Genomic DNA, 15,270 nt, shown 5'->3' with positions numbered 1-15,270 from the left:
CGGACACAGCGGCTGGCTTGTGTGTTCCAAACTGCACAGATACTGGACTCGTCTGAAAATGATGAATTTCACTTGCAATCTTCGTTCTCATCAGAGCCTCTTCATGTGGATACGGTAGTCATATTGCTGTACACATGACTCTGACTCCTCTGAAAAGATGACATGAAGTTATTCTTGTGTACATTACTATTGTTAGGTGTGCCACTGTAGGCGTACCGACTTCTGGTGCAGTGTAGTGCAGTGCAGTAACGATCGCCGGGTTGACTGCCTGTGGTTCTCCAAAAATGACCACACTGCGAATGAGGATACTTTTACTGTGGGCGACAAACTCATTTCCCAGTGCAAGGTATAATTCATCGCTATATGGAATGGCACAGATGAAAAGACGCTTGCCTTTCCAAATCTCGTGGTAGTTATGCAGGGCTGCTGAAACCCTACATGACGGTCAGTATGGTGCTGCTTATACGAGGGTTGCAACTTTAATAGTGGCAACTAATTATTTACAGCTCGTACAAAATAGATACGTGTTTGAAAGTTTTACTGACCTTCAAAGTAGTCACCGGGATTGTGTATGACTCGTTACCAGTGATGTGGAAGTCGTAGGATACTCTTAACAGTGCCAGTTGTGTTGACAGTTCGAGTAGTGCGGTCTACTGCCCGCCAAATTTGTAGTAGTTTTGAAGCGAATGCCGTGAAGTGTTTTCTTCAGTTTAGAATCTGAGTAGAACTTACGAGGGCTTAAGTCAGGGGAGTGCAGCAGGTGGTATAGCACTGAGCAGCCCCGTCAGTCAAACAAATAAGTAACTGCTTCCACTGAGCATGCTAGAGTATTGTTCTGCAAAATGATGGTCAGCTCCTGCAAAAAGTGTCATCACTTCTGTCTCTATGCTGTTCATTTTTGGAACACAGCCTATGACAAGCTGAGAGACAGAAGTAATGACACTTTCTGCAGAACATGACCATCATTTTGCAGAACAATGCTCAAGGACTTACAGTGCAAGCTGTTGCTGATTTGTTTGACTGATGGGGCTGCTACGTGCTATACCACCTACTGCACTCCCCTGACTTAAGCCCTCGTGAGCTCAACTCGATTTCTAAAATGAAAGAAACACTTCACGGCATTCGCTTCAGAAGTGCTACCAATTCGTCGAGCAATAGACCGCATCGCTCGAACTGTCAACGCAACTGGCACTGCTAAGAGTACACTACTTCCACATAGCTGGCAACGGGTTATACACAATGCTGGTGGCTACTTTGATGGTCAGTAAAACTTTGAAAGAAGTATCTATTTTGTACAGGCTGTAAAAAAATAGTTGTCACTATCAAAGTTCCAACCCTCCTACCTATGACTGCAGTGGTGTGGTCTCAGGGTGTAAGGCCACTTTTGAGCAGCGTCGGGTCAGTGTGGTGGACCGTAATATCAGGACTCCTTTGTCTACATATGTAGCACCTATGTCTAGATGGTAGCTGTGGTGTCACCGCCAGACACCACACTTGCTAGGTGGTAGCTTTAAATCGGCCGCGGTCCATTAGTACATGTCGGACCCGCGTGTCGCCACTGTCAGGGATCGCAGACCGAGCGCCACCACAAGGCAGGCCTCGAGATACGGACTAGCACTCGCCCCAGTTGTACGGACGACGTAGCTAGCGACTACACTGACGAAGCCTCGCTCCTTAGCCGAGCCAATAGTTAGAATAGCCTTTAGCTAAGTCAATGGCTACGACCTAGCAAGGCGCCATTAGTAACATAGCATGTATCTAAAGAGTCTCACATGTATCGCCACAATCTCCAGATGTACCAAAAGGATGGATTAAAGTTAAGTATTCCAGAAGCTACGTACTTTTCTTTATAGCATTCATTACGTATCCTGTTTCAGACCTCACGCCATCCAGCTTTAGCTTAGCGCGTGCCTTTCGGCTTCCTCTCATTGTGTCTAGGCTGTCTTGTCTAGACACAACAATTTTTGGCGACGAGTCAACGGAAAGGGGCTTGTTCTTTCTAATTGCTTACATTTATTTGTGTCATGGCTTCGCCAGATGTACTGTCCGACTTTTATCGCTTGCAGAATCAGCAGACGCAGGCGTTATTGGATGCCCTTGGACAGCTCGTCCAGAGTCAATTTGCACTGCAAAACGATGCGGCAGCCGCCGCTCCACCGCTACCGCAGCCACAACTCGCAGTTGCACAGCCTTTTAGGCCGTTTGACCCAGCTAAGGAAACATGGAAGGAGTGGTCACGCCACTTTGGATTTCATCTCGCCGCCTACAGAATTCAAGGTAAAGAGCGGCAGCCTTTTTTATTGTCGTGTGTAGGGGTGCAAACGTACCGTGTGATAGTGAAATTATTTCCCCGACGCGACGTAGCAACTCTGTCCTACGAAGCAATTTTGTCTGCTTTAGATGCCTATTTCAAAGAAACAGTCAATGTAGTTGCAAAGAGGTATACTTTCTTTCGTACAAAACGTACGGCCGGTCAAACTAATAGGGAGTGGGTTGCAACATTGCAAGGCCTTACAACGGATTGTGCTTTTGAGTGTGAATGTGGACTCCCTTATTCAGCTACTATGGTACGTGATGCAATAGCACAGAACGTTTCTGATGTTCGCATACGGGAACAGATTTTGAAACTAGTCAATCCCTCCCTTCAACAAGTGATAGACGTATTGGATAGACAAGACACGCTTGACTTTGCTCAGGAATCATTTGTAACTTCGCCAGCCGTGTGTCAAGTTAACCGGCCCTCCGGGCGCGCTGCACAGAATGGTCGACTGCCCTCGCGCACGTCTGCGCAACTGCCACTACGCTGTAAACCAGGTGTGCCGCGCCAGCATACAAATGCAGTGAAATCATGCCCGCGGTGTGCTACTAGACATTCGCGTGAAAATTGCCCGTCACGCCAAGCTATTTGTTTTTACTGTAATAAAAAAGGACATGTTCAAAGTGTTTGCCAGAAAAAGCTCAGATCAGACAATCACAACCATTCCAGGCCCTTTGCTTCGCGCCGGAATCGGAGCGAGAATACTCAGGCTTGTGAACCTTCGCCCATGGACATTCATGTAGTTAATTCCACTTCGTCCAGTGCCACTGTCTCTAACAGTGACTGTGTTCATCCCACAAAAAGTGTGCGTCGACGTCGCCGGAAATCACGTCAATTAGCAAGTGATGCTGTACCTGCATCAGTTCAAATTGCACGAGACAGTCGCTCTTGTCGTCAGCAGGACAATAAACTTTTTGGAGATTTGGACTTTAATGGCAAGGTCATACCATTCCAGCTCGATACCGGAGCTGCAGTTTCATTGCTCAATCACGACACGTACAAACAACTGAGCAAACCTCCATTGCGTGCCACAAATATTCAGTTAAATAGTTATTCAGGTCAGAATTTCCCTGTGTTAGGACAGTGCACTCTTCTTGCAACATACAAGGGACAAACAAAACTTGTGTCATTTTACGTTCTTCGTTCTTCTTCTGCAGTGAACTTGTTTGGTTTAGATTTATTTCAATTGTTTAACTTGTCTATAGTAAATCCGGTCCTATCTGTGAATCAGACTGTGCCTTCAGACAGTGTTTCTCGTCTATGTGAAGAATTTGCAGACATTTTTGCACCGGGCTTAGGTTGCGCTAAGAACTATGAAGCACATTTGGAACTGAAAGTCAACGCGCAACCGAAATTTTTCAGAGCGCGCAATGTTCCTCACGCATTGCGTGATGAGGTCGCAAGAACATTACACGATTTAGAATCACAAGGTGTGAGTGAATGTGCGCAATGCCTCCAACTCCGCTTCATCGCTTACGTCGTACAGGTGTTCCGTTCGTCTGGACGACGGAATGCGAACGCGCTTTTCGCCAGTTGAAATCGGCATTGCTTTCAAATACTTGCCTTACGCCATTCGATCCCCAGAAACCCCTTTTGTTGATGGTAGATGCATCGGATTTCGGGATCGGTGCTGTGCTTGCGCACAAAGATGGGTCGCATGATCGCCCTATTGCCTTTGCGTCCAATTTGCTCTCGTCTGTGTAAAGAAATTATTCACAGATAGAGAAAGAAGCTTTGGCTCTCGTGTTTGGTGTTACTAAGTACATGATTTCTTGTATGGTCGTCACTTTACCATCATCACAGACCACAAACATTTGACGTCGCTTTTTCATCCGAACAAGCCTGTACCTCCACGTACAGCGCAGAAATTCATTCGCTGGTCTATTTTCCTCTCGCAGTACCGCTACGATATCTTGTATCGGTCCACTGCTAAGCACGGAAACGCCGATGCGTTGTCCCGTTTGCCTGTTGCTGAGGATAGAGCATTCGATTCATCCGAACTTGCTTGCATGTTCATTGATGCGGAAACCGATGAAGTGGTCGAATCGTTTCCGATTGATTTTCGTCGTGTAGCTACAGCCACAGCTGTCCTCCGCCATGGAACTCTTGCCCGCTCCGGGCCACATGACGTCATCGCGCGTCGGATACCCCGACGCAATGGAGGTCGACCCTTCGGCCCCTCCTGTCTCTTTACGGGCGCATACACCGCATGTTGACGTGCACCCTGGACAAGGTTTTCAGGCGTTTCCTAGATCCCCTCGGACCGAATGGCCGGGTGCGGGTGGCACAGCCTCGCCTGTTGTTAGGCTCCACACCTCATCGCATACGTCAGCATGGGGTCCTCCCCACGGCGGGCGGAAGCCTTATAACACGACCGTTCGCCGATTTGCGGGGGAGGAATGTGGTGTCACCGCCAGACACCACACTTGCTAGGTGGTAGTTTTAAATCGGCCGCGGTCCGTTAGTACATGTCGGACCCGCGTGTCGCCACTGTCAGGGATCGCAGACCGAGCGCCACCACAAGGCAGGCCTCGAGATACGGACTAGCACTCGCCCCAGTTGTACGGACGACGTAGCTAGCGACTACACTGACGAAGCCTCGCTCCTTAGCCGAGCCAATAGTTAGAATAGGCTTTAGCTAAGTCAATGGCTACGACCTAGCAAGGCGCCATTAGTAACATAGCATGTATCTAAAGAGTATCACTTGTACCGCCACAATCTCCAGATGTACCAAAAGGATGGATTAAAGTTAAGTATTCCAGAAGCTACGTACTTTTCTTTATAGCATTCATTACGTATCCTGTTTCAGACCTCACGCCATCCAGCTTTAGCTTAGCGCGTGCCTTTCGGCTTCCTCTCATTGTGTCTAGGCTGTCTTGTCTAGACACAACAGTAGCCACACACCCTCACAGGACGTGGCGAGGTCAGTCTTATCGGCGGCGAGCTAAGAGCCACTGAGTCGTGATGTAGTCAACCAGGAATGATACCCCCAGATGCTTACACTGCGACTTGCAACCCAGTTACCGGAACATGGATTGAGGCAGCGGCGCTGAAGAATTCCAGGTCGCTTGAAAGGGATTTCTGCATCTGGTGGTAGATCAATTCCTTGCGAGTGATAGTGTATAGTGCCTAAGTGAGCATATCGGAACGAAGGGTAGGTGGTTGCACTTTACTGATCTCCTTCTACTGACCCGGGGGCTGATTCTGGGCGTTGCGGTGTAGGCTAGCAGGCAGCCCGCCTCTGGAGAAGTACCAAGTCTCATTGTCTGGACGCACTCACATAGCAGTGACGATGCTAATGTGAGGTAGACTCTCGAACAATATAGGGTAACAATAGCTCTTGATTTTAAAGAACCACGTGTTGAAAAATGTTGTTGCTTGTCAAGTATAATTTTCACATGTTACAGGGTGTCGCAAAGGAAACAGCGAATTTTCACTTGGTAATTACAAGCTCAGGCGTATATTGAAATCAAGAAAACTTATAGATAAGGAGGCAACACTTATGTGTAGTTTGTAAAAGTACACCAAAAATGGCTTTCATTGGGGATGCTTCGGTGAAGGATTTCCTGGAAGTTGCGCATAACCTTTCGGTCGTTTATGAAAATTACCACTGCCTCTTCCCAGACAACGGCCTCAAATCATTAGTACCGTGCAGTCACCGTAAAGAAAGGTGGTTCTATAGGTGATTCTACTTAAAAAGTCAGAAGCTGAGAGATCAAGTGATCTAGTAACCCACCCGTTGTGTCCAAAAAATATTGGAATTTTCGTTTGTTGATGAACTTAATCCCTGGCGTCACAAAATTTATCGGAACTGTATCACCTGGTCAGTTCTGTCTAGTACCTCTTAACAAAAATTTGTTTCCCGCCCGTAAATGTTGAGTCACGTGCGGTTTATAATAAAAATACTTTAAACGCCCTTCCACAGTATTTTGCAGGTACCTGCGAGGGATTTTTAATGCTCTACAATAGTGACTGGCAGGCAGATCGCGATGGCCTTCGTTGCAGAACTGCACGAACTCGTCCACTGACAATACGTGCAAGTACTGGTCTTGTTCCATGCAGAAGTCAGTGGCATAATACGTTGGTCACATCAGATACGGTACATGGCGCGAGCACATTCACATGTTAACAAGGGGGCCGACTGAGAATATAGAATGCCCCGTGGCCAACCCTCTAGTATATGAGAATTTTTGTATTCTGAGATGTAGGAGGACTTGTTATGAGTGACATAAGCATTATTTTTGGCATATCGGAGAAGAAAAAGCAGGCAGCTAGTGAGATAGTTACGAAGTACACGCTTTTTCCACCGTGTGGTATCCTCTAACAACTCGCAGTAATGCAACCGAATGTAAACCACGATACTTCGACAGATAACAAGGCACATATTTGAAAACGCCATAAAATGTCAGGGTGGGTTATCTTTATCTTTGCAGATACTGTGTCAATGCTTTTCCTGCGAACTTATCTGAAAGTGTTCGTTCGGGTTATTCGAACAACATGATTAACTATTTGCTAGTTCCATCGATCTTAAATGTGGTCATCAAATGTTTCAGATGGCTCTGTGCACTGTGGGAGTTAACATCTGAGGTCATTGGCAAATGCGGTCTCTCACTGTGATGTCGAACGAGTTAGTTTACAGTCATACTGCCCCTTGTCTGTGAAAAACATGAAAACATACTGGTCATTTACATGATAGCATTTTGTACTGACGTTTGATACCTGTTGTGGCGTCACCGCCAGACACCACACTTGCTAGGTGGTAGCCTTTAAATCGGCCGCGGTCCGTTAGTACACGTCGGACCCTCGTGTCGCCACTATCAGTGATTGCAGACCGAGCGCCACCACACGGCAGGTCTAGAGAGACTCCCTAGCAGTCGCCCCAATTGAACAGCTGACTTTGCTAGCGATGGTTCACTGACTACAAACGCTCTCATTTGCCGAGACGACAGTTTAGCATAGCCTTCAGCTACGTCATTTGCTACGACCTAGCAAGGCGCCATATTCAGTTACTATTCTGAACAGATAATATTGTGAATCACGTACCGTCAAGAGCGACGTTCATCATTAATGGATTGAAGTTAAGTATGAAACTAATTACGTCCGCTTTCTGAATTCTCATTCCTTGTCATGTTCCAGACCTCACGTCAGTAGTTCTTCCCTCTTCACGCCAGCCTGCGTGAGCTAAACGCGTGCATTTCGGCCTCCTCTAGTAACACGGTGTTTTCTCTTCTGCCAACACAACACCTGTAATTCTTTTTTACGCTTAACAATACAACCAGCGATACATAATATGAAAAACATACACTTAAAAAAATATGAAGTAGAAGCTTATAAGTAAATACAATGATTTAAGTCAATTTTTGAAGTTAATTTCTTGCTACTCGTATTATTGTAATGACGTAACTTACTATTATTTTCAAACTAGATTGGATTTTTGAAAACAAATTCCCATTCATTAGTAAATTTACTGCAAGACTGTTGTCACCAATCATGACTGTTTTCTAAATTGTCATTGATGTGTTGCCAGAAGAGCCAACACCGTGTTGCTAGAGGAGGCCGAAATGCACACGTTTAAACTCACGCAGGCTGGCGCGACGTCTGGAACATTACAAGGAAATTAGAACTTAGAAAAACGGACGCAGATGGTGTAATACTTACCTTTAATCCATAATTGGTGAACATCGCTCTTGTAGGTACATGTATTACAATCAATATACATACAGCAAAGGATAATGGCGCCTTGCTAGGTCGTAGCAAATGACGTAGCTGAAGGCTATGCTAACTATCGTCTCGGCAAATGAGAGCGTAGTTTGTCAGTGAACCCTCACTACCAAAGTCGGCTGTCCAACTGGCGAGTGCTAGGAAGTCTCTCTAGACCTGTGGCGGCGCTCGGTCTGCTATCACTGACAGTGGCGACACGCGGGTCCGACGTCTACTAAACGGACCGCGGCCGATTTAAAGGCTACCACATAGCAAGTGTGGTGTCTGGCGGTGACACCACATTCCTCCCCGCAAATAGGCGAACGGTCGTGTTATAAGGCTTCCGCCCTCCGTGGGGAGGACCCGATGTTGTCGTATGTGACGAGGCGGGGAGCCTAACAACAGGCGAGGCTGTGCCACCCGCACCCGGCCATTCGGTCCGAGGGGAGCTAGGAAACGCCTGAAAACCTACTCCAGGGTGCACGCCAACATGCGGTGTATGCGCCCGTAGAGAGACAGGAGGGGCCGAAGGGTCGACCTCCATCTGGTCGGGGCACCCGCCAGGCGAAGACGCCATGTGGTCCGGAGTGGGCAAGAAGTCCATGGCGGAGGACAACGGGTCATGGGAAGCGATCGGCGGCGCGTGACCCAGGGAGGCGCCCAGCGGCTGCAGCGACGCACCCACTGCGGGCGTCGCCGGCGGGAGAACAGGCGGCGGCGGCGCGTCGCCATGGGGCAAAATGGAAGGCATCGTCGGTATCACCTGGGGATGAGGCGAGCCAGTAGATGGTCCCCAGAGCGCTGACCGGACGGCACCGTCGCTGAAAGCAGACGGGGAGCGGCAGAACCCGTCGACGACAGAGGCGCAGCTGATTGAGATGCCGACGCACCTCACCAGAGGCCCCCAAAACCAAATACATCGCGCGGCCGAGGCAGCGGAGAATGCGCCCTTCGAGCCAAGGCCGTGAACCTCGATAGTTGCGATAGTATACAACGTCGCCTGGGGCAAAAGCAGGCGTCTGCTGCTGCACAGGAACCTGATGCGGCGGATGGAGCAAAGACAACAAGGTTCGATGAGGACGACCGTGGAGCAACTCAGCCGGCGAGGGACCATCTCGGGGCTGAGAGCGATACGAGGACAAAAAGAGCAACAACGCGTCCTCCCGAGAATGCGACTTGTTCAACTTCAACATCTGGGACTTGAAAGTCCGGACCAATCGTTCAGCGGCACCGTTTGACTGTGGCGAAATCGGCGCGGACGTCAGATGTTTAATACTATTGGCCTTGCAGAATGACTGAAATTCTGCAGACATGAATTGTGGGCCATTGTCGGAAACAATAGTCTGTGGAAGACCTTCAATGTAAAAGATAGTAGATAACGCTTGGATGGTGGCAGATGACGTCGTGGAAGACATCCGGACAACAAAAGGAAAATTACTGAATGAATCTACCACAACCAACCATCGAGCATTCCAGAATGAACCAGCAAAATCGATGTGCAAGCGTTGCCAAGGGGAAGTGGCTTTTGGCCATGCAAAGAATTTCCGCGGCGGTGCGGATTGTTGTTCAGCACACGCCATGCAAGAAGAGCACATATTCGTAATCGCAGCACCGATTCAGAACCAAGTACAGTGCTGACGAGCAAGTTGTTTCGTTCTCACTATACCCCAATGTCCTTGGTGGAGAAGCCGTAAGACAGAGAACTGTAACGAACGTGGGACCCCGACCCTGGACTGATCATTATCGGAACGCAACAGAAAATACCACGTCGAACAAAAAGTCTCTCCTTGTGAGCAAAAAATCGGAGAACCAACGGATCCTCGATCCGCGACTTTGACAAGGGCCATTGAGTAGCAACGAAACGCAGAACGGTACCAAGGACAGGGTCAGCAGCTGTGGCTGTAGCTACACGACGATTCGACCACGTCATCGGTTTCCGCATCAATGAACATGCAAGCAAGTTCGGAAGAATCGAATGCTCTATCCTCAGCAACAGGCAAACGGGACAACGCATCGGCGTTTCCGTGCTTAGCAGTGGACCGATACAAGAAATCGTAGCGGTACTGCGAGAGGAAAATAGACCAGCGAATGAATTTCTGCGCTGTACGTGGAGGTACAGGCTTGTTCGGATGAAAAAGCGATGTCAAAGGTTTGTGGTCTGTGATGATGGTAAAGTGACGACCATATAAGAAATCATGAAACTTAGTAACACTTATATACGAGAGCCAAAACTTCTTTCTCGATCTGTGAATAATTTCTTTGCGCAGATGAGAGCGATTTGGACGCAAAGGCAATAGGGCGATCATGCGATCCATCTTTGTGCGCAGGTACAGCACCGATCCCGAAATCCGATGCATCTACCATCAAGAAAAGGGGTTTCTGGGGATCGAATGGCGTAAGGCAAGTATTTGAAAGCAACGCCGATTTCAACTTGCGAAAGGCGTGTTCGCATTCCGTCGACCAGACGAACGGAACACCTTTACGGCGTAAGAGATGAAGCGGAGCTGAAATGGAAGAGGCGTGGCGCACATAGTTACGATAGTAATTGATTTTTCCCAGCACACTCTGTAGCTGCTTCAAATTCTGCGGCGAAGGCAAGTCTTGTATGGCTCGGAGGTGCTCGGGATTGGGATGTTTGCCTTGGGCATTGATTACGTGTCCCTGATAGGGTAAATCATGAGCAAAAAAACAGACATTTGTCCTTCCGCAAGCGAAGACCATTTTGTCGCAAGACCTGAAATAAAGTTCTGAGATTGGCTAAATGTTCTTCTTCCATCTTTCCAGAGATCACTATATCATCCAGATAGTTTGCTGCAGTAGGGACCGACGCACAATCAGTTTGCAGATATTGCTGAAACAATGCAGGGGCGGATGCACACCCGAATGGCAGTCTTCTGAATCGATACAAACCAAGATGCGTGTTAACCACCAAAACGCGCTGTGATTCTTCGTCCACCGGTATTTGCAAGTACGCATCTGCTAGGTCCAGCTTCGAAAAATATTTACCCGGGCACAGTTTGTCAAAAAGATCTTCCAGGCGGGGTAAAGGAAAAGTTGCAATCACTAGTTGTGGATTCACTGTTGCCTTGAAGTCCACACAAAGTCTCAATTTTCCGGAAGGTTTTGGCAAAATTATTAAGGGTGAGGCCCAGAGAGAAGCCTGCACACGTTCAATTACACCTTGTGATTCCAAATCGTGTAATGTTCTTGCGACCTCATCACGCAATGCGTGGGGAACATTGTGCGCTCGGAAAAATTTCGGTTGCGCGTTTACTGTCAGTTCCAAATGTGCAATATAGTTCCTTGCGCAACCAAGGCCCGGTGCAAAAACGTCCGCAAACTCTTCACATAGACGAGAAACACTATCTGAAGACACAGTCTGGTTCACTGATAGGACCTGATTTACTATGGACAAGTTAAACAACTGAAATAAATCCAAACCAAACAAGTTCACTGCAGGAGAAGAACAAAGGACGTAAATTGACACAAGTTTTGTTTGTCCCTTGTATGTTGCAAGAAGGCTGCACTGTCCTAACACAGGGATTGCTTGTCCTGAATAACTGCTTAACTTAACATTTGCGGCACGCAACGGAGGTTTGCCCAGCTGTTTGTACGTGTCGGGATTAATCAGTGAAACTGCAGCTCCAGTATCGAGCTGGAATGGTATCACTTTGCCATTAAGGTCCAAGTCTACAAAAAGGTTTATTGTCCTGTTGACGACAAGAGCGACTGTCTCATGCAACGTGAACTGACACTGGTACAGAATTACTTGCGACATGACGGGATTTCCTTCGATGTCAACTCACACTATTTGTGGGATGAACACAGTCACTGTTAGAGAAAGTGGCACTGGTCGGAGTGGAATGAACTACATGAATGTCCATGGGCGAAAGTTCACGAGCCTGAGGATTTTTGGTTCGATTCCGATTCCGGCGCGAAGCAAAGGGCCTGGAATGGTTGTGAGTGTACGTTCGGAGCTTTTTCTGGCAAATACTTTATTACAGAAAAAACAAATAGCTTGGCGTGACGGGCAATTCTCACGCGAATGTCTAGTAGCACACCGTGGGCATGATTTCAAGGCATTTGCATGCTTGTGCGGCACACGTGGTGGAGAGCTTGGCGGCAGCTGCGCGGATGGGCGCGAGGGCTGTTTACTGTTCTGTGCAGCGCGCCCGGCGGGCCGGTTAACATGACACATGGCTGGCGAAGTTGCAAACGATTCCTGAGCAAAGTCAAGTGTGTCCTGTCGATCCAATATGTCCATCACTTGTTGAAGGGAGGGATTGACTAGTTTAAAAATCTGTTCCCTTATACGAACATCAGAAACGTTCTGTGCAATTGCATCACGCACCGTAGTATCTGAATAAGGGAGACCACATTGACACTCAAAAGCACAATCCCTAGTAAGGCCATGCAAAGTTGCAACTCACTCCCGATTAGTTTGACCGGCCGCACGTTTTGTAGGATAGAAGGTATACCTTTTTGCAACGACATTGACTGATTCTTTGAAATATGCATCTAATGCCAACAACATTTCGTCATAGGACAGAGTTGCTACGTCGCGTCGGGGAAATAATTTCCCTATCACATGGTACGTGGACACTCCGACACACTATAATAAGGAAAGCTGCCGCTCGTTACCTTGAATTCTGTAGGCGGCGAGATGGAATCCAAATTGGCGGGACCACTGCGTCCAGCTGTCCAGTGCAGCATCAAAAGGACGAAAAGGTGGTGCAACTGCATGTTGTGGCTGCGGTAGCGGTGGAGCGGCGGCTGCCGCATCGTTTTGCATTGTACGTTGAACCTGGACAAGCTGTCCAAGGGCATCCAATAAGGCCATCTACTGATTCTGCAAGCTATAAAATTCGGACAGTACATCTGGAGATTGTGGCGAAGCCATGACACAAGTAAATCAATACGAACGCAAAATCCTTGGCGCCAATATGATGTGTTGGCAGAAAAGCCAACACCGTGTTGCTAGAGGAAGCCGAAATGGACGTGTTTAAACTCACGCAGGCTGGCGTGAGGTCCGGAACATTACAAGGAAATTAGAACTTAGAAAAACGGACGCAGATGGTGTAATACTTAACTTTAATCCATAATTGGTGAACATCGCTCTTGTAGGTACATGTATTACAATCAATATATATATAGCAAGGGATAATGGCGCCTTGCTAGGTCGTAGCAAATGACGTAGCTGAAGGCTATGCTAACTATCGTCTCGGCAAATGAGAGCGTAGTTTGTCAGTGAACCCTCACTACCAAAGTCGGCTGTCCAACTGGCGAGTGCTAGGAAGTCTCTCTAGACCTGTGGCGGCGCTCGGTCTGCTATCACTGACAGTGGCGACACGCGGGTCCGACGTCTACTAACGGACCGCGGCCGATTTAAAGGCTACCACCTAGCAAGTGTGGTGTCTGGCAGTGACACCACAGTCATCAAGAGGTCATAGAGTGAACACGTATTATTCTTACCACATGCTTCTGTGCGATAAGCACTTTCTTCGACTACGAAGGATTGTCGAGAAGTATGATGCTGTATCAAATTTTGTTCACGGCATGTCGGACGAAGCGAAAATAAAATGGGTTAAACGGCATTTGGAGGGAGACCCACAGTCTTGGACTAATGTTAAACCAAATACATCGCGCGGCCGAGGCAGCGAAGAATGCGCCCTTCGAGCCAACGCCGTGAACCTCGATACTTGCGATAGTATACAACGTCGCCTGGGGAAAAAGCAGGCGTCTACCGCTGCACAGGAACCTGATTTGGCGGATGGAGCAAAGACATCAAGGTTCGATGAGGACGACTGTGGAGCAACTCAGCCGGCGAGCGACCATCTCGGGGCTGAGAGCAATACGAGGACAAAAAGAGCAACAACGCGTCCTCCCGAGAATGTGACTCGTTCAACTTCAACATCTGGGACTTGAAAGTCCGGACCAATCGTTCAGCGGCACCGTTTGACTGTGGCAAAAACGGGAGACCCACAGTCTTGGACAAATGTTAAATGTTGTTCGTGCGAATCGTACGAAGAGTTCGAAAAGTGTTTTTTGAATAAATTTTGGAGCGAGGCAAAGCAGATGCAGATCCAAACTGAATTTTTAAACGGGCCGAGCTACAGGTATGAAAATGGGACAATGAACGATTTTTGCAAGTGCGAACTTGGCAAGCTTATGCATGTGAAACATCCGTTGGGGGTTTTAACGGAAATCACCACATTGAAAAGGCGATTACCCGAAAATTTACAGTGGAATCTTGTCCATAGTCCATGTGATTCCGTGGACGAATTTCTAGAATTTGTAGAAAAATTAGACAGGGCTTTGAAGTGCAAACCTCAAAGCAAACTGGGTGGTAATTATCAATATGGGAATCCAAATAATCACCACCAAAATAATAATTGTGAGGGAAATCAAAGGAATTCTCAGGAAGATAGTAGCTGGAATGTGGAGAATGGTCGGAGAACGAACAGGAGTGGTAACTTCCGTGAACGGGATCCAAGTAATGAACGCAGATCTGACGAGGGAAATTCGCACAAAGTGGAATCGCGTAACAACCGGTTGGGGAACTGATGTTCGCCACATCTCAGGTCCTGGGATGGGGATCTGAACAGGTAATGAAAAGGACTGGAGATAATGGTAATGCTAGAAATGTTGATAGGTTTGGAGAAAGGCAACAGATATCTAATATGGAATATGTTAAAGAGGAAGGCTATAGAATTGACTCTTTCAATAAAAGCAGGCCCGAACGGGGGAAGGAGAGATTTGTGAGAGATTTAAGAAAAAGTAATGGGAATAAATTTGCGAAGAATGATGTAAGTTATGGATGTGTAATGAATGAGTGTGTGAATGGTGATGCATAGAAAGATTCAGTGGTTCAAAATGAAGTAAAAAAGGAGATTAATTTTATGAAAGCAAATCGTGTGGAGAGTTCTGAAGAGGTATTAGCAAATAGTAGCAATTGCAGTTAGGAAGGTGTCACAGTAGCAAGTATTTGTGAATCGGCGAAATGCGTTGATATTAGTGAAGGTGGCGTAGCTTTGGTCTCACCAGCTGCAAGTCAGGGTGACTGTGTTTCGGGGGAAAGCGTCAGTGTTACTAAGGAAGGCTTAGCATTGGTCTCCCCAGCAGCTGAAGTGAAAAATGCATCGGTGGAAGTAGATGATTTCTGTTTAAAGGAACAGGGTAATGCTAATTTATGTAATGAAGTGTAAGCTACTGTTATTGATGCTTCAGAGGAAGGAATTTATGCATTTCTAGTC

General features: G+C 47.4%; 1 protein-coding gene across 1 annotated transcript in view; it reads right to left on the bottom strand.

Moving 5' to 3' along the window:
• The window catches only part of LOC126456126 (uncharacterized), a 72,743-nt gene extending 67,163 nt beyond the window's left edge, over positions 1–5,580 (bottom strand). The window contains exon 1 of the mRNA XM_050091880.1: positions 5,509–5,580. Within this exon, the coding sequence (XP_049947837.1) occupies positions 5,509–5,580 (72 nt within the window). The remainder of the gene's footprint in view (positions 1–5,508) is intronic.
• Between the last annotated feature and the right edge of the window lie 9,690 nt (positions 5,581–15,270).

This window comes from Schistocerca serialis, chromosome 2 (genome assembly GCF_023864345.2).
Source record: "Schistocerca serialis cubense isolate TAMUIC-IGC-003099 chromosome 2, iqSchSeri2.2, whole genome shotgun sequence".
NCBI classification, from domain to species: domain Eukaryota; kingdom Metazoa; phylum Arthropoda; class Insecta; order Orthoptera; family Acrididae; genus Schistocerca; species Schistocerca serialis.
Note: the sequence above shows the minus strand (reverse complement) of the source record. Positions and strands in the feature narration are given on the sequence as shown.